This window comes from Myripristis murdjan, chromosome 11 (genome assembly GCF_902150065.1).
Source record: "Myripristis murdjan chromosome 11, fMyrMur1.1, whole genome shotgun sequence".
NCBI lineage: Eukaryota > Metazoa > Chordata > Actinopteri > Holocentriformes > Holocentridae > Myripristis > Myripristis murdjan.
Genome location: NC_043990.1, coordinates 22,764,180 through 22,782,829, shown reverse-complemented (window position 1 = coordinate 22,782,829; position 18,650 = coordinate 22,764,180). Strand labels below are relative to the sequence as shown.

Below are 18,650 nucleotides of genomic sequence, written 5' to 3'. Positions count from 1 at the left end.
GCAGTATCCATGGTTACCTCATTAGTAGTTATTCAGTTTCGCTGAAAGCACCGCCAGGCAGACTGATGTGTCTGTAAATTTAATGAGTCAATATATTATTTGATTTAGACAAAATGCTTTAAATCATGTTTAATGTCTTGGTAAGCTACAAATCCAGATAGATCCAGACAGTTCTTTGTATTGGTAGAAAACAGTATGCTTCATTTGGCACATGTGTAGGCGTTGTACATGATAATTTGCTTGCATTTTCACAGTAATATGCCTAAAAAGTCACCAGAAAGCAAGAAATAAGGCCAGAATAAAATTGTGTCATTGTCAAACCAACAAATACATTGAAATGTTGGAAATGATCAGACAGTGGCTAAGAACATACACATTTGTATGCGTATGAATGAAACCAGTCAACACCACGTAGCCTCAGTGCTAGTGGTAGTCTTTTAAAAATGCCATAATTTTACAACCATCAATTCCATGTCAACTTACATTTATGTCTTCATTATAAATATTGGGCAGTGCAACAAAGACAGTAGTAATCCAGTTACTACTAAATATTAGGAATCAAATGTAGTGATCATTTTATAGCTTTTAGCCCCTTTAACGATCAGATGTTCTACTCTGTTTAACAAATGCCCAGCACTGCCCTTAGTGGCCAAAAGACTGTACTGCTGTCTTTTTTTTTGCTGTCTCACAGCAGTCAGTGGCCTTGGCTGGGCTTTTCTCTCCATAGGCCTCGGCTGTGCTGCCCACTGTGGTGCTTCAGAGGTGTCTATGTTACTGAACAAATGCAGATAGCATCAGGGAAATGTAATGCACTGTTAATGGAGTGCAGATAGCCTGAAGATAAGCCAATCGTATCACTCACTCACTGACCAGCAGACACTCCAGGGGAAGTTAGACTCAGTCTGTGTGTGTGTGTGTGTGTGTGTGTGTGTGTGTGTGTGTGCATGCTAATAACCCTTCATAACCCTTAGGTAAGCCATAATCATAGAAGCAGATATAATGTACGACCATGGAGCAGGCATATCTGGTAAGGCTGCGCCGTTGGTACAGTGTCTCATAACTCCTGCACACACACACACACACACACAAATCCATTAATCTAGCTGGTGATGAGTTTAGCTATTCTGTAGAGCAAATGACAACTAATCAGTCCTGTGTTGCCACCCGTGCCTTTTTATGGCCCAAAATGAACAGGGCAGATGAGTAAGACGTTCTATCACTGTTCTGACACTGTAAATTATTCACTTGTTTTCATCATCGGATTCGTTTCTCCCTCACTCCCTCCTTCTCCCCACACGAGTTCATTTTCCATTATTGTGCTTTCTACCTCGCTTCGGTTTCTGTATTCTATCTATTTTTTGCAGCCCCCCTCCCACCGCAGCCCCCCCGCCCACCCCCTCCCACCTCCACACACTTTGTTTTTTAGCTGTTGCTGTTTTCTCCTGAGCATCTCATCTGTTCACCTCTCCTCAAGTCGCTGTTAATATTTTCTCCTCCCACTCTTATCTTCATTCTCCTCTCGCCCTCCCATCCACTCTGCCCTATCTCTTTATATCAGCCCCCCTTCTCTCTCTCTCTCTCTGTCTCTCTCTCTCTCTCTCTCTCTCTTTCTCTCTCTCTCTCTGTGTCTCTTGAGATGCTGGTTTGTTAATGACTTCACTGCGGTTTGTCTCTCCATTGGTGCTGACTGGGGTTGATTATCACACCATCAGCATTCACTGTCAGAGACATCAGAGGTTTTTCCACACTTCCACCATTCAACTGTAAGGCGCGAACACTGTCTGATGTCACACGAATACAGATAGGAGCCAGTGACTGCACGCCACAGCCTCTTTTTGAATTTGATTGCTTTTTGTGACAGACAGTCAGTCGTGTTAAAAATCCACTGATACCATACGTGCTCAACTTTACCGCTCATTTTTGGGGGATTCACAAATTGTTGCAAAACCTTTTTATTACTGCATTCTGCCCGGACAAGTATGGACAATTTTAGAGTGAAAGACTGTAATAAAATGGAGTTTTAGGGGCTGCATTTTCTACAGTAATCCATGCCAGCAGGGTTTGGTGGGCTTTAGTTCCCCTTGTAGGGTACCAGTATTGTCTGATCCCTGGTAAGACCAATCAGCTGTTGAGCAAAGTCAAAATATCCCTCTTGTTGGAACAGAAATAGGTACTTGTCTCTCTAGCACTACAATGATGTGTTGGAAAATGCTTTCCCGGCTAACACTGCTGTAGAGATCACTTACTAAAAACTTGAACTTTGGAGGCTTTTAGTAGTAGAGTTGATGTGAGAACATCCACAACTGACAATATCACTCGCTAAAACTCCATATTATAGTGCTGCGCTAGCTCTAATAGTTACCTGTTGTGGCCAGTTGAGAATAATGGATGCAGCTAAGGAGTCAATCAAACGGGCGAGGGAAGAATATAAAATGAGGTTGCGTTCTGATCGGTGAAAGGCACTTTGAATTCCCATTAAAACCAGTGGGATGACTCAGGAGAAATCAACCGATAGGCCTCTCTCTGCGTGGAAAGCACTTCAGATTCTAGCCTTGCTCTCATTTCATGTTTTCTAAATTTATTTTACTTCATTTACTCACAGCTATGATGATATGGTATGGAGCACAAACTGAACATACAGCAGTAACAAAATGATGGCGCACGGCATGGCTAAAGTGCAACAAATGCCACTTAAACAGAGGAAAGACATTGTTCAAAAAGGCACCTCGTTTATGAGTAACTCGTGGCTTATCTGAATGTAATGACAAAATTAATTTAAACATAAATGGGCGGTTTAAATAACACTTTGGGAAATTACTTTGTCTATAATTAATTATGTTTACATTCAAACAAATTATGATACTCATTACAAAAGATGCAGATCCTCTGGTTTCTATCCAGTCCTTTTTATCTTCCAATTTTCTTGGGAATGCTGTTCCTCACCCTATAGTGACAAATAGCTTGTCTGTACTTTTGGTTTTCATGCGACAGATACTGCTTTTTAATTTAAGCTCTTTTAATTCCACACGCATATCACATTATGTCATACTTCTGAGCTCACCTTGGCACTTTGGCATAAACTGATCATTCAGCCTCTGCTCAGCAGTTAGTTTCAAACAGTTGATGTTACACTTTTGTGTGAGCCAGAGGTGACAATCATGAGCCAGTGATGGCAAAACAACAACACTGAATGAAAAACTACATATTTTAAAATCCCGTTCCTTTTAAAGTAAAAGTATCCAAAAAATGGTACTCAGTCAGAATTTGCTATAAACTGCTGGTGACACAGTTGCAGGGAATCTTGATGAAGTTTAATGCGCTACAAATGGAAAGCACTGAAGGCTAACCATGAAACTCTATCAGGGCCAGATCATGCCCTGGGCCAAGTGACGCGGTATATTACAGCTTACCCGGCCAGAGGGGATAAGACGGCTGATAGAAGTACAGTCTAATTGCTTGTGAGAATCTTCCTATTAGCTGGAGGAATCAAATCATGTGTGTGGGAATGAAGTGTCATTTTAACCTCCACGGCGCGGTCAACTTTCTTCACTGTAGGGAGAGCCGGGGATGAGTCACACAGGCGCACACACACATACCTGCGTGTGCCTACAGTGCACACACACACACACAAACACTGTAGGGGAAAGGGGGAGGGGGGGGAGGACATCAGTGTTGAGTTTGATAGCCAGTCAGTGGAGAGTTAGAGGTCACAGCGTACACCACGGCATCAGGCCTTGGTCTTGACCATTGGCAAGTTATAGCTGTGCAGGGTCCTGTATCACACACACACACACACACACACACACACAAACACACATACACACTAAAATGCATTCCTGGCCCCTCCAGCCCCCCCCACTTCCTGCTTCTCTTACCACCCATCATCTATTGGCTAATGTCTCCTCTCCTCTCACCCATCAAAATCTTGCTGCTGTATCTATTTTTCCCCTCCTTCCTTCCTTCTGGGGGAAAATGAGCTGTATCAGCACTCCATTTACCTTCCACCCTGGGCACACGCACGCACACATGTACACACACACATACACACACATTCTCATACTTAGGGAATATGATTAAAGGAAATGACCTGATTTAGCCTCTATCTGTTGCCAGCTGTAAACATGCATGTACCTGGAATGAACACCACAAAGAGATATATCCAAACTTTAAGAAATTAATTTGCACCGGCAAAACAGTTTTTACTTGAATCTATTTCCGACCGTGACCTGTGCGGATGTGAGCCGATCACGAATCCCTGAATATCTATAAAGCCTAATCATGGAGGATCTTACCATGACTCATCCTCATTCTGGCTCATATTTGGAATTTGCATTCAGTCTCTCTCTCTCACCTTGCTCCTTTTCATATTCTGCCCTCCCTGAACCCACTCTTCACCACGGCCATCTCCTCATTACAATCTCTCCAGTCCCCCCCCCCCCCCCCCATCTTCTTTTCTCCCATTTACATACTCTCTCTCTCTCTCTCTCTCTCTCTCTCTCTCTCTCTCTCTCTCTCTCTCTCTCTCTCGTTCCCATGGGTAGTGGTGGGATAATTGGAAGCAGAGGTTCTTCATTGAGATGATGCTGAGGTCAGTCAGGTGGAAAGCCCTCTTAATAGACCTCTGCTCCCCCCCATGCACACACGCATGCACTTATGCAAACACTCACACGCGCACGCACACGCACGCACACACACACACACACAGTACCCATGAAACTGTGCACGCACACTTATTCGACTTCTTAGAGTCCCTTATTACTTAGATTCCTCAGCTTTCCAAGAAGTAGAGACTACCAACAATTTCTCATAAACCTGCTACTGTTTTTTTTAAGCTTGTCTCTCTCTGTCTCTCTCATTTTCTCACACTCTGTCCCTCCTTCCCTCCCGCCCTCCCTCCATCAATTTACCACTCACTTGAGACACCTGAACTGCAAATCCATTCTTTTGTATCTCTCAGTCGCAATCATATCTTGCATCTTTTCCCTGATAGCAGGCAATCCCCCTGGCTGGCATTTTCTCAATACCGGCTGCACGCCTCAGATTGCCACAGCCCGTATCACATTGCAATATTTAATCTCCTTTCGTGTGTGAAGCCGGCTTTTGTGTGTTTTCTGACGGTATCCATTTTGTTTTCTCTTAGTCCGGAAAAATGAATCCGGGCCGTATCTAGCTCACGCCAGATGATCACGATTTGGATGCGGCAAGAATCCCTCCCAGTTTGGAGACATGCCCCCCCCCCCCCCCCCCCCCCCCCCCGCGTCACCACCACCACAACTACTACCGCCACACTCCCCCCCTCCCCTCCCCATCTCCTCCACCGCCATCCTCCCCTCCGTCCCTGCAGTGCGCCGCTGAACCAAGATGGCTGCCTTCCAACTCAATTTGCGGTCAGCGAAGGGGCTATTTGCATGAACATGTGTCCCGTCGTTTAGCTGATATCCCACCGTGACAATCTCGCAGAAAGGAGTGAAATCATGCATATATTAAAGTCCTCTTCCGTTTTTGGGCCAATTCATCTCTCGTCCACTAGTGTTTGGCAATTCCAGTCTACCTCCAGTGTGGTAGTTAGAGATTAAGTGAATTACTGAGACCTCTCTTAACACTCCCAGATAAAAGGCAGGGGTGTAATAGATAGCAAGGAGTGGGGTGCACATACAGCAGAGGACTGTGGTACTTGAGGAAGGAATTTTCCGGAAGGCGCCACAGGTAACAGTGTCAATTTTGCTCGTGTGCGTTCATTTGCGTGTTGCATAGGTCTGTGTCTGTGTGTGTCTCATTAATGTGTGGCTTATGCAGTCACTACTATAATACAGATTATATGGCATAATGGGGTGGGTGGCAAACATGCTAAATGGATTTAATGGCTGAACCTAGCAGAGCCGCCGCTGAAAAATTGTCTGACGAGCGTTCGCAAGAGATGGGCTCATTACTCAAATTCCTAATTACGTGTTGCTCATTTCAAACATGGTATTAGTGCTTTATTTATTAGTGCATGTGAGCAGCAACTTCTTAAACTACTCATAGCTCTACTTTTATGTCACACTCCCTAAAATTAGTAATTACATCCTTACATTGGAAAAAAAAAAAAAAAAAAAAAAAAAAATCAGGATAACTCAATTGTCTGCTCGACTGTCTGTGTGAATTATCCGGAAACCGAATAGTGTTGGTGCCTGTTTTTGACACCCATTCATTTGATATGAGCAAAGCAGTGGTAATGCTTATTATCATTTCTCATCTAAACTAAGGGGATGGCAGTGAGTTGTGGAACTGAATGAGGAAATTAATGAGAAGAAAATGACTCAGGAAGGAGTGAGACAGCATTTTGACAATTCATCTGTAATCTGATACATCTAACTTAAAAAAACAAACAAACAAAAAACTTAAAAACATGTTTTATTTAATATGTAATATTTAGACATAGAGTGTAATATTTAGACAGTATCAACCCACACTTGCTTGCACTTACTTGCCCCAGGCCATTAGATCCTTTACTCTGCTGATATACCACTGACACAATGAGTGACATTCCTAAAATTAATTACTACAGTAGAAAACTGGAACACACAATAGTTAATTAGTCCAACAGTTTTAGATGCCTATATGCTGCTGGTCAAGGAAACACACATGATTTAAATGCACATGCTTATGTGTTCAGATAACCAGGTTGACCACAGACATGGTGAGCTGTGCAGCTATAAATAGCGAGCATATTTCCTGTTCCAGTTGAATTTCACATCTAAAACGTACCGGCTGGCTATTAGCAATGGTTGTTGACTTGGAACCTGCATCTGACAGTCTCATGTTTGTTCACTGTTCAAATGCTTATTCATCCTCATGGTGGCTGGTGTGTTTATGATTCTCTGCTGATGCACAGTTGTGATTGCACTGATCTAGATAAATCACTCGAGGTTCTTTGTCCTGTTGAAGCTTTGGAATTTTTTTTGTCATTTGTGGATAATTGAGAGCCTTGTTATACAAAATATATCCTTGAATGCCTGGAGGAACAGCTGGCTTGATTGAAGCGGGCTTCGTACCGGACCTTGCCACCAACTGTGCCGTTGATTGAATCTGTATTTTTCCCACTCTTATTGTCCTTCTGTCAATTTGTTCCCAGGTTAACGGGGTTCCAGCTGCCTTCACCCATTGTGAGTACAGGCTCCAGGCTCACACTGTGGCTACTGTCTGACTACGCTGTCAGTGGACAGGGATTTAAGGCTGCCTATGAAGGTAATACTTATTTAATATTTCTTATTTTTGAGAGAAAAAATGAGAAAAAAATGTCATTGTTGACCACTTTGATCCTGCAGCAGACATGACTCTGGCATATGTGCAGGTTAATTCATTTCTCCATCACTACTTGGACGCTTGCTGATGGGTCTTCATGCCAGTGACTTTGAGTTTGTTGGGATCTGTCCCAAAGCTATTACTAATTCACTCAGCCTCACTTTGTGTTTCTCAGCTTACACTTCACGTATTGGCAATATCTGTACATTTAAAATGATGCAATATAGTCCGGTGTAACAGTCAAAACCCTGTACTGCTTCTGGACAAAACCTCTCGAATGCTCAGAGAGAGAGCGAGAGAGCGAGAGAGAGAGAGATAGAGAGACAGAAAGAGAGAGAGAGACAGAGAGGAGAGAAACAGAGGGAGATAGAGCATGATCTATATCATGATAGGCACTGCCTTCACATTACAGAGCCAACATTTGAAGTGTGCACTAATCTAATTGTCTTAATATGCATTGTTTAATTTTTAAGCCATCGGATCCAGCTAGCTTAGCATCTTTCTTTCCTCCCAGGCCAGGACTAAGGACCTTTATCATATTTCTTTTGATGGTGAAGGGGAATGCTTTATGACCCATAGCGAGATGATATTAATGCTGGCACTCTTCAAACCCACGTACGAGGAAAGGCGAGGCGAGGGAAGGGAAAGACGGACGAGAGGAGCGGCTAATTAAGCTAATTACCTGACAAGAGTTTGTCAGTCTTTTTGAGGAATTGTGAATGTGGGGATGTGGTTCGATGGAGCAACATCAAGTGACTCGGGAGGCCTCAGACCACATTGCGTGACAAGATAAGATCAAAGACAAAGAGCAGAGAGACCGTTAGGGAACGTTGTTAACTCCTCTGGGAGGCAATTTGGGGTGTTTCGCTCTCTCTCACAAGTGGAAGCAAAGCTGTCAGACTTTTCATGCTTCTGACCTTGGATGATGTGATTGTCCCTTGCTTGAAGTTAAAAAACGAATGCTGCAATATGTTAAGATTGAGTAGATACATGTAAACGGTACAGACTTTCCCATAGTTTGCTTACTTTTGCAACTACAGCTTACAATGCAGCATAGGTTTTAATTTGATGGGTGGTTACTAGACTATGTGGTATTCTCTGCAGCCACCATGGTTTGGTTATGGTAAAGACAACCAAGGTATATTCCAACCCTAACCAAGAGCTCCTGGAGACCTAATTTGGTGATTTCCTACTCTCATTGGCTTTTTGGTCATGCTCATTATATGCCATGAATGTGAGTGGCGAAATACAGAATGTCCTTTTACCTCTTCTACCCTTTTAATTTTCACTATTTTTCTTTATCTCACTCCCGTTTCTTCTGTCTCTGCTACACAGTCAAATTCAGACACACATGCATGCACCATCAAATCTAAACGAATAATGTGACTGTTCATCAGTGTGGTTACTTTGGTTCCATGGTTGAGGAATATGAAGCATATTGCGCACCAGGGGAAATCACTGCATTGCTGTAATTGCCTGTCACCCATGTCACGTAATTCCGGCAAAACCAACTGCGTTGACCCACGTCACACGAGGAAGCGCAGAGGCCCCACTGTGCTAACATGATACTAGCGTGCAATAGGTTATAGTTAACGTTAATTGAAGAGTGAGAACTACCGGGGGTATGCAAAGAAGAGAATCGTTTTGCTGTTAATCCCAAATTGAATGCCACTTACAGCAGGCTTCTATCAGTGTGTCATTATGCAGCCACCCACAACACACACATGCATATGCTCATACATGCACATGCACACACTCCAACAGTGTGCATCTGCTCTAAAGATGCTTTATGACTCTGCAGAGGGTGCAGCCCCTATTGTACTCTGTCTCTGTCCTCTAGTCTGGTATAGAATGGAGTGAGGACAATGATCAGGAATGAGACCTCTGCCTCATCTCGTTCCAATTTGCCATCTGGGCCGCACATATACATTTACAAGTACACACAAATGTATTCATGCATCCATATGTACACACACACACACACACACACACACACACACACACACACACACACACACACACACACACACACACAAGGACATGCATTAAAAGAGATTTAAATCAAGATAAATTATTCTTAGTGAACAAAACATGAACCTTGGCTTAGTAAAATGAAACATTTAATGGCTGTTGAGCTGAAACAACAGCACAAAAAAAAACAACAACAAAAAAAAAACAAGCAATGAATTAATTGGATATAAGGAGAGAGAACTTGGTAAGCAAGAAAACAAAGATTCTAATTGATTCTCTGGATGATAGACATTGATGAGCAGAGGAGCTGATAGGTGGACTTAGAACCTAGAAATGAGTGCATTGCAAGGGATAGATACACTATGCACAAGCCAGCCATGATAAACAAAGCTGATTCTGATAGGATACAAAGAGCCAGTGTAAAAACAGGACAGCTTCTGATTGGCTAATGTGGTGGGAGGAAAAGGAGTGAGTGAGCCTGTAAAGACTGTGCAGGTAGTGCCTGCTGTTGTCAACAATAGGGCTTTATTTCCTTTGGTTTTGGTTTGAAATGGATGTTTTGGAGCCGCCAAGACTTTTCCCACAGCTGCCCATCTTGCAACTCAGCAACTGGATAAGAAGAGTTTTGGTCAGGAAGCTTACTGAGAACCCCAATAGCCTCTCTAATAGAGCTTCAGAGTTTTTGTGCAGAGGAGGGAAAACCTATCAGGAGGACATCCATCTCTGCTGCACTCCATCTCTCATGTCTTTAAGGTAGAGTGGCAGGATGGAAGCTCCTTCTGAGTAAAAGGCATATGAAAGTCTACCTGGAGTTTGCCCAGCAACACTTAAAGGACTCTGAGAGCATGAGGAAGAAGATTTTCTGCTGTAATGGGATAAAAACAGTCTGAATGTCAAAGACTTTCAAAGACACTATGCCATCTGTATAGTGATGCGTGGTGGTGTCATCATGTGTTGGGGATGTTTCTCACCAGCAGGGACTAGGGGACCACGCGGGATCGGGGGAACAAAGAGCAAAGTCAAATGCAGAAAGGTCCTTGCAGAAAACCTGCTCCAGAGCACACACAACTTTAGACTGGGGCAAACTTTCACCTCTCAGCACGCCAAGGACCCGAAGGACAGAGCCGAAAACAGCACTGCAGTGGCCTCAGGACAAGTCTGTGAATATCATTGAGTGGCCCCGGCAATTCCCAGACTTGAACCCAAGTGGAGATCTGTGGAGAGACCTGAAGAACGCGGTTCACCGACGCTTCCCATCCAGTCTGACAGCTTGAGAGCATTTGCAAGGAAGAATGGGGAAAAACTGCCCAAATCCAGTCATGCATACACAGGAAGACTTGACCTGGCAAAGTTGCTTCTACCAAATACCAAATAAAGGGTCTAAATATTTATGTTAATCAGTTAATGAGCTATTGAATTGTTTAAATATATTTGCAAACATTTCATAACATGATTTTGCTTTGTCATCATGTGATATTGTGTATGGACATCAATCAATAAATAACGTGATCAGATTAGCCTATAACACAACAAAGTGTGGAAAAACTGAATGGGTTTGAATACTTCCTGAGCCCAGTGTATTTGTCATGACATAGGGAAAAAAAAATGCTTCATATATTGTTATGCCACTTAACAATCCAGATAGACACTGTTGCTTTGTGTAAAGACAGCCTTGATTTGATTGCCTCACAGTCAGAGGGACTGTAGGACAGTTGAGAGTGAGAGCGGGCAAACGCCTGCAAAGACTATATAACCACAATAGTCACCTGTTATTCTACAAACTTGTATTGATTATCCACCTGACATGTGGCATTGGCATGTGGTGTTTGATGGGTGGTTGAGGCTATTTAATGCTTTCCCCTGTTTGTCTGGCTGCTCTCGCATTTATTGTTTTCTCTTTTGCCTTTCAGTCATTTCATTTCTGATCATGTTCCACGCAGCTCAAACTCTGCTTGTTGTATTACGCTTGCCTCATGTTATTACTTTTCTCATTCTTTTGGCCTCCTCCTCTCGCCAGCGTTTTCTTCATCTGAGATTGAATCAATATTTTTTGTTTTCTCTCCATTCTTTTTATCTGCCTATCCAATCGTTGGTTATTCTAGTAGTTTGTTACACTCCATTTGAGCTAAATGTACCCATAAACAAATAACTGCGCAAGACCAGTCTCCCGTACGTAGGAAATGAATAGTTTCCTTCTCTTCTGTAAATAACTCCACCTATCACCCAGTGTGCTAGCAATAACACATGATGGGAAACCGCATGAACATTCAACCTAACATAACCTCTCATTATTGACTGACAGTGCCATTGTTTATCACAGTATGTCGATAGCTCACACTTATCATAGCCACGTTCTGTAATTGACCAAGTTATAGCACAACCACCCGGCCAAACTACATGCTGATTTGCATTGCCTGTGCTATTCCTCTATATGTTATGAGATGCATTTAATTTAATTGGGATTTTGAGGCTGGCAAGCTTGTGTCACTCTGGCACCAACAATGTGGAGCGCCATCAAGAAAGTCAACTGGGGAGTAATATACTATTGGAGTCAGGAAGGCCGGCTGTGTGTAGGTGGGTATTAGAGCTGCTTTGCTGTGGGCCATCTCTCTTCACCCAAGTTCCTCTAAGGTAGTGTGCTATAAATATAGCCATTATTAGAGAGGTCTCACTCTTTCCACTGTTGCTGCACTGCGTTTCCACTTTCTTAATCCTCCCAAGACTAACACAATGAGGGGCTGCGGCTGTATCTTTCCCTGTACCGGATCTCCAGTGGATGGCTCTTGCACTGTGTGATGAAGTTATCTTAGCTGTTGTCACACTGCTTCCTCACATTTGACTGTGTTTCCAAAGAAAAAAAATGCATACCAGTATATGACTCCATTGACTTTTGAAGTGTATTCATTATGTCTATTCACCTTAATCACCCTCCTGTAGAGTGGTTGAATTGGGCTGGTGTGGGGGGAATCAGTGTCTTGCTGTGCCACAGCAACCTGCTATTTCTGCTTCTACTTCTGTGTAGAAATTGCTGTGTGCATAGTTGAGCGTGTCACTTGATGTCCTTCCATTTTATCAAACATTTTTCTTGGCCAGATTGGCTTTTCTCAGCACAGTTTTTGGCTTGTAAAATCCCAGTATCCTACAGCCGCTTTTTATTAGGACTATATTTACCATCCACCATTTTGGTGCGAGCCCATCTCGTTTATATTAGATATCTGTTCTGTTTCAGCCTACACTGCAATAAGCCTAAGTGCTGCACAGTCCATCTCCCCAACACACTGCGTAATGGCCGAGACCACTCTGAAATCTCTCCCCTCTCATCACCATGGCAACCGGCAGACTCTTTTTTCATGGTCTTATTCTTCTCTCCCGTTCTCCTCCATCTCTTTCCAAACTCTTTATTCACGTTTAATCTGTAGCTATAGAGAAGGAAGGGCTAGAGGAGGAAAGGGGAATTAGAAACATTTGCCGAGCTTCTCAAAATATCTGTTGGAAATGGAGGAGGGCTCTTATCTCGGTGGGTCTCGCTGCTTCGCTTGCTCTCGCCGGTTGCTTTATTTTCTCTCCTTCGTCCTTTTTCCGTCCTGCTCTCCACTTCCTCTGCTCTACCTTCAGTCTTTCCTTCCCTGCCTCCTGTATTGCCTCGCCTCCTCTCTACCGCCTGCTCTCCCTCTCTCTCTCTCTCTGTCTTGAACATTAAAGTACCATGATGATTATCCAGTCATGTGTTGCTGAGTTTCTCTTCCGTCTGTCTTAGTTGCATAGTCAATGTGGCTCCCAACTGGGTCAGCTGAAGAAAACCCTCAGCCAGCCCTGCTGCACAACTTAAGCAGTCTGCCTCCTTGGCTTAAAGTGACTGCAGGTGTCGGTGATAGGGGGGAAAAAAATAAATAAAAAAGTATACGTTCTGTTTTGTGAAATAATTCAGTTCTAAAAAATTTAAAGGCACGCATGGATGCATATTTAATGCTTTGGCAACATTTGAAGACAGCAGTGACAGTTTCTCCCCGACGTTCAACATTCATTTATATACAAAATCTGTGCCTGAGTCATTTATAGGGTGAATTATAAATGGTCATTAAAAATTCAGTGGTGCTGTATCTGAAGTGGGGGCTTCAAAATGGGTTTTGCAAAAAAAAAAAAGAGGGAAGAAAAAAACAAGCAAACCCAGATTCAATCATTCAGTGGATATAATGGATATATGAGGGATTTGCTGTAACAGTAAGGACAGGACAGGCAATTAAAAGTGAGAAAGCAGCACACGGAGAGAGAAATCCTGCCCTCTTTCTTTTACATCCAACTGAGCCGATCTACAATGGCGTCTCTATCTATTCCCTCTCGATCTTCTTTTGCTCTCCCTCTCCCTCTACCTCTCTCTCTCTCTTTCTCTCTCTTTCTCTCTCCTTCCTGTTAGCATGAGGGAGGCAGGCAGGGGCCGAGAAGATGAGGGTGATGAGAGAGCAGTGAAGCGTGAGCAAGTCTAGTGCCTAATTGAAAAATGAGGCTCGTCCCTTTAAGTCGGGGAGTTGGCCAAATGAAAGTGTGATGACAGAGGGGAAGGAAGAGGATAGACCTGGATCTAATCCTACAATCCTAATGTCCTATTTTCTCTCCACAGGGACTAATACGCATTTTTCCCAGGGGTATATCATATCCCTGTTTGTGTGTGACTGTGTAATTTAAAGGGAGGGGTGGAGGGATTTTACAACCTGCTGAGCACCCAGGAGATACTTACCTTGAGTTTTGTTGCCGCCTGGTAATATTGGCTTTGATTGGGAAGGATGTATGAAAGTAATTGTTTGCCAAAGAGCAATTCACATTGATTGTTTGAAGGGTTTTGATTACGCCTCCAGCATCATTCAGCTGCCATATTAGCTTTTTCGCCCTATCCCTTTTTCTCACTCTCCTTCTCCCCCTCTTCCGCTCTCACTGGTCTTGTCCCTCAATAATCTGGTAAAGTCTGGGTATTACCAATGCAATCTGCTTTTCAAACTTTCTCTGTAAACATGGGGCACTCCACATGTTTGATTAAATGTGACCAGTAGCCTCTCGCATGAATTAATCTTCATTTTGTGACATGCTTGTTTAACACATGTAAGCAAATTACTGTGGCAAGCCAAAAACATGATAAGCCAGGCTGCCTGTAATAATAATAATGATACTACTACTACTACTACCACTATGACCAACTACAACACCAACAAAGACAACAACAACAATTCTAATAATAATAATGTATATTCGTGTTTTAAGTAAGCACAGGCTCATGCACATATATATGCACCTATTTCTGCATACAGCTATAGCTATTATGTGGCCACTGTGGTATTAATTCTGTGCAAAGTTACATTTGTCTAGATCCAGACTTATTGCTTCAATGGCTAGCCTTGGCTAAAGCTGAAGACCCAATGCTCCTCTGTGTCTCCTCCCCGGTGGCCTTACATTTCACACAGTTTCCATTTTCTCTAAACGTGTTATGAAAGCAGCTTGATGTCTACGGTAATAGTAGCAATGAATTCCAGTTAAGTTGAGTCGAAGGCAAATGAATTAACTCAAGGCTTGAAACCATTTGAGACCTCTTTAAAATATTTACAATACAGGTACAGTATATCGAGCATTAACTGCGGGCATGTGGTGCAGAGAAAACAGTGACTCCAGCTATGCTGCAAATATGGAAGAAATCCAATAATAACATTACAGATACTGTTCCAATGAAAAATACTGTTAATTGTGTTACTGAGGCACACAACTTCAGCTGAGCTCTTATGGAAAATGTAACACCTCAAACATTGCATTCATCAACAATAGGCTATTGATCAAATCGCTCTTGCCTGTGTTCACTTACATTGAGTTGACACACAGGCGAGAGTGGGGCGTCATGAAAGTTGCCTATGTGAAAGCACCGTGTGCTGATCACTCTTACTGATCATATTATTTCTGAAAGATATGGATTCTCAGTGGGGGCTATTAGCTGTGTATTAGGGGTTTGGTCCTACCAGTTTTCCCCTCTGTTTTTTTTTTTTCTGTCCGCTGAAGGCAATAGGAGCAATAATATTACACAGCCTATGGTCTATAAAAACTACTAGATACTGTAGTGTTTCATTTGAACTGTCTTTGAAGTGATGCTTGAACTGCTAACATCAATAATGTAAATAATTATAATTAGTAGAAAGTGATGAGTAACTTTCCACACACTGCTCTTTACAGTGGTCAGTGTAAACAGGACAGGGTTTCCAGCTGCTTGCGGCTACATTAAATGAGTGTGTTAAAATGCATTGCAAATACTGTGGGCTAGTGAGCGTAACAGAGGAAAAGATGTTCAAACTGCATCTCTGACCAGCTTTGATATGTCTTACAGCCTAAACACTGCTGTCTGCTGACTGTAGTTCTTTCCGGTGTAACTACCTTGACTGCTCTCTGGGCTGAGCGTGCTGTTACTGCAGTGTGTGTGTGTGTGTCTGTGTGTGTGTGTGTGTGTGAGCATATTCACAACAGTCTCCTCTCAACTGTGGAAAGAAGAAGGCTGATGCTACCATGTTTGCATGCTAATCAGTCCCCGTCTCTCTCCGTCTCTTCCTCTTTCTCTCCCTCTTTCACCAACACATTTTAGCGAGACCATCTGACTGTGGTTTTGCATTTTCATCCACCACCTTACCTCCAAGTCTGTTGATGTGCCTGAACTGCTCCAATGACTCTTAATGATGTTGGCATAGGAAAAACAGTGAGAAAAAAAAAAAGACCACCGTGGAACCGCTGCGTGGTGCTTCTGCAGCATCAAAAGGAGAATTCTGGAGATAAAAAAGTTTAAAGATCGAAAAAGACATTTATTTTTCCCAACCCTTTTCCTATCATGCTCCAGACATGAATATGCTAATGAGAGCTGAGATGATAGAGTTTTTATGTTTCCCTATGAGCCATGTCACGAAGCATAATTAAACACTGACAGTATTATGAGCCCAATTAAAGCCATACCAGGTACATATAATGGTGTTCATATGCATCTTCACATCCTGAAAATCCATGTTTTAAGAGGCTGACAATATATATATAAGATTAAGTACCACCAGTCAACTAAATTGTATTTCTTCATGGGCAAATGGTTTTAATTAACTAATTACTTCAGCACATAGTCATCATGAGTTTCACTTTCATGCTTGTGAACATGTAAATGTTAGTATCACTTATAAAATTTAACAAACACTTAAAGACAAAAAAAAAATAAAAAAAAATGCATTAAAAATATAGCCAAAAAAAAGAGTTTGATGTCCAGTGTTAAGCTGTTGAAGTACTTACGTTTATGTCATCTATTTTTGTCATGTACCCATTTTAGTGTTTTGCATCATTTTCTGACTTTTTTTTTAACTTGGCAAAAATCGTCAGCGATGACGTCACATGGGAATGAAACTCCTGTGTTATTCTACAGGCTGATGAGGTTTTAAGGACATTGAGGGTGGTGCCAGTTGTGCCAGGTGCCTGCAATCATTTGTTAACATTTCACAGCAATGCACATACTTTCACACAAGAATGAGCTGCAATTTCTGAGGTGTCAGTCAGCACAGCTTCTTGAGCTGGGGAGCAAGATAGTGCTGACATGTTGCTGTCACAACAGCTCAACTTCTAATTATGCTGAGTCCATGGGGTGGGATACGGAGGATTTCAGGAAGTGTTGGTCATCACCATCTGTTAAAATAGAAAGAAACTGCGTGTACCACGGGTAGTGGGTCACAGCATTGAGAGCTTTGACATCAGTCATGGGAATCATCAGGATTTTTCTGAATAGAGGCTTTGTTATCATGTCACAAAAATATACTGGAGACAATGGATGATGCAGTCGAGAAGTTCCTAATAATTTGTTGTGCGCAGATTGTGACTGAATATAAGAATCACACCAGAAAAACATATTGTGAAGGGATGACAAACCTAGTTAAAATGGGTATTTTCTTTTCGAGTATTACTTTTGAGTACTATCCTCATCCATCAATATTTAAGAGTTCCTAAAAGTCACTAGCTGTAAAATAAAATCCAGCAATGTGACATGCTGTATTTCTAAAGCGCCGTCTTAGACTGGAGCAGTTTGCAAGCTTTTGGCTCTGTTTATGTAAAGTTAGATTGGTAAAACAATCTTTGGTAAAGTGGTGGATTTATATCCATGTACAGCATAAACTCTGTGTGCTGTGCTAACAAGCTGACAGTGTTATTCACTAGTGTTTGGTGAGGCTAGTGGAGGATAACACTGCAGTTGAAGTCAATCAAACATGGGTGGGAATAGTAGTAAAAAAACATTTGTTTGAATCATTTCATCTTCTGTGTGAAAGAAGCTTTTGATCTCCAGCAATTTATTGACTCAGGAAAAATCAACCGTCATTGTATAGAAAGGACATCAGATTGTCATAGCTTCATGCTGTTTTTATTTTTTTTTCCCCCACCCAATTATAAAGATATTAAACATTTTAAGGAAAAACTACATTAGATTACTATACTTTTAACATGACAGTTATGGTTCACAATTTTGCTATTTGAATCATTTCAATGCAGAGCTGTGTACCTCTCAAAGTGCAGGGAACGCTGCTCTCCGATACAATCCAGCAGCGCGAAAACAAACTCAATCTGTCAAACCCAAAAAGTGATTAAAACAGGCCCTTTCAGCCCACTAATACACTTACACTACAGTTACATATGTCTTTATGTGGCTGTGATTAAACAGTTATCACACAGCATGCCAGCCATAGTAGTCCATTTGATACTCTTTGGCATTGCTCACATCTTTCTTTGTTTGCTCTGCTGGTGCAGGCCGTCTGTCATAATCTGAAAAAGCAGCGGAAATTGGAGGAATTTTTTTGAACTTGATTGTGTGTTAAACTGCTCAAACAAAATCACTTGCATTTATTAATATTACTCATCATTAAACAACCAACAGCTGATATTGCCTGGGTTTTGTTAGTAGGTAGGATTTATGTTGCATTAATGTGACAATAACTCGGACATTGGTGGATTATGTAGGTGTGTTTACACACACCTACACAATTTATAATGGGAAATAAGAAATATTGTAGCCTGGAAAAATCCACCTGTAATTACCTCCTGGAGGGAGACGAATGTTTTGTTCCCCAGCCAACAGTTCATATTTACAGTAAATCTGATGCGACACAAAACAACATCACCACACTTGAACTGTCTACTCGCTAACTAGCTTATACCAGTGAAAATAAATACCTAATACTGCAGTGCACTCTTTTCAGGCCATGGATAATCAGAAAAAAAATGGATGCAGACAGCTGAAATGATAAGTTCCATAGCGTTGAGATGGCCAAACTGTATAGAGAAATGCAATCAGCTGTTCCAGTTGTCGCTCAAGATTTTCCCTTGGGCAGAGACTACATGACATGATAAGTGAA

At 42.1% G+C, this 18,650-nt stretch overlaps 1 protein-coding gene across 1 annotated transcript in view; it reads left to right on the top strand.

Moving 5' to 3' along the window:
* Positions 1 to 18,650, top strand: part of csmd2 (CUB and Sushi multiple domains 2) — a 277,838-nt gene that overhangs the window by 36,106 nt on the left and 223,082 nt on the right. Inside the window, exon 3 of the mRNA XM_030063504.1 lies at positions 7,115 to 7,227. Coding sequence (XP_029919364.1) covers positions 7,115 to 7,227 — 113 coding nt within the window. The remainder of the gene's footprint in view (positions 1 to 7,114; positions 7,228 to 18,650) is intronic.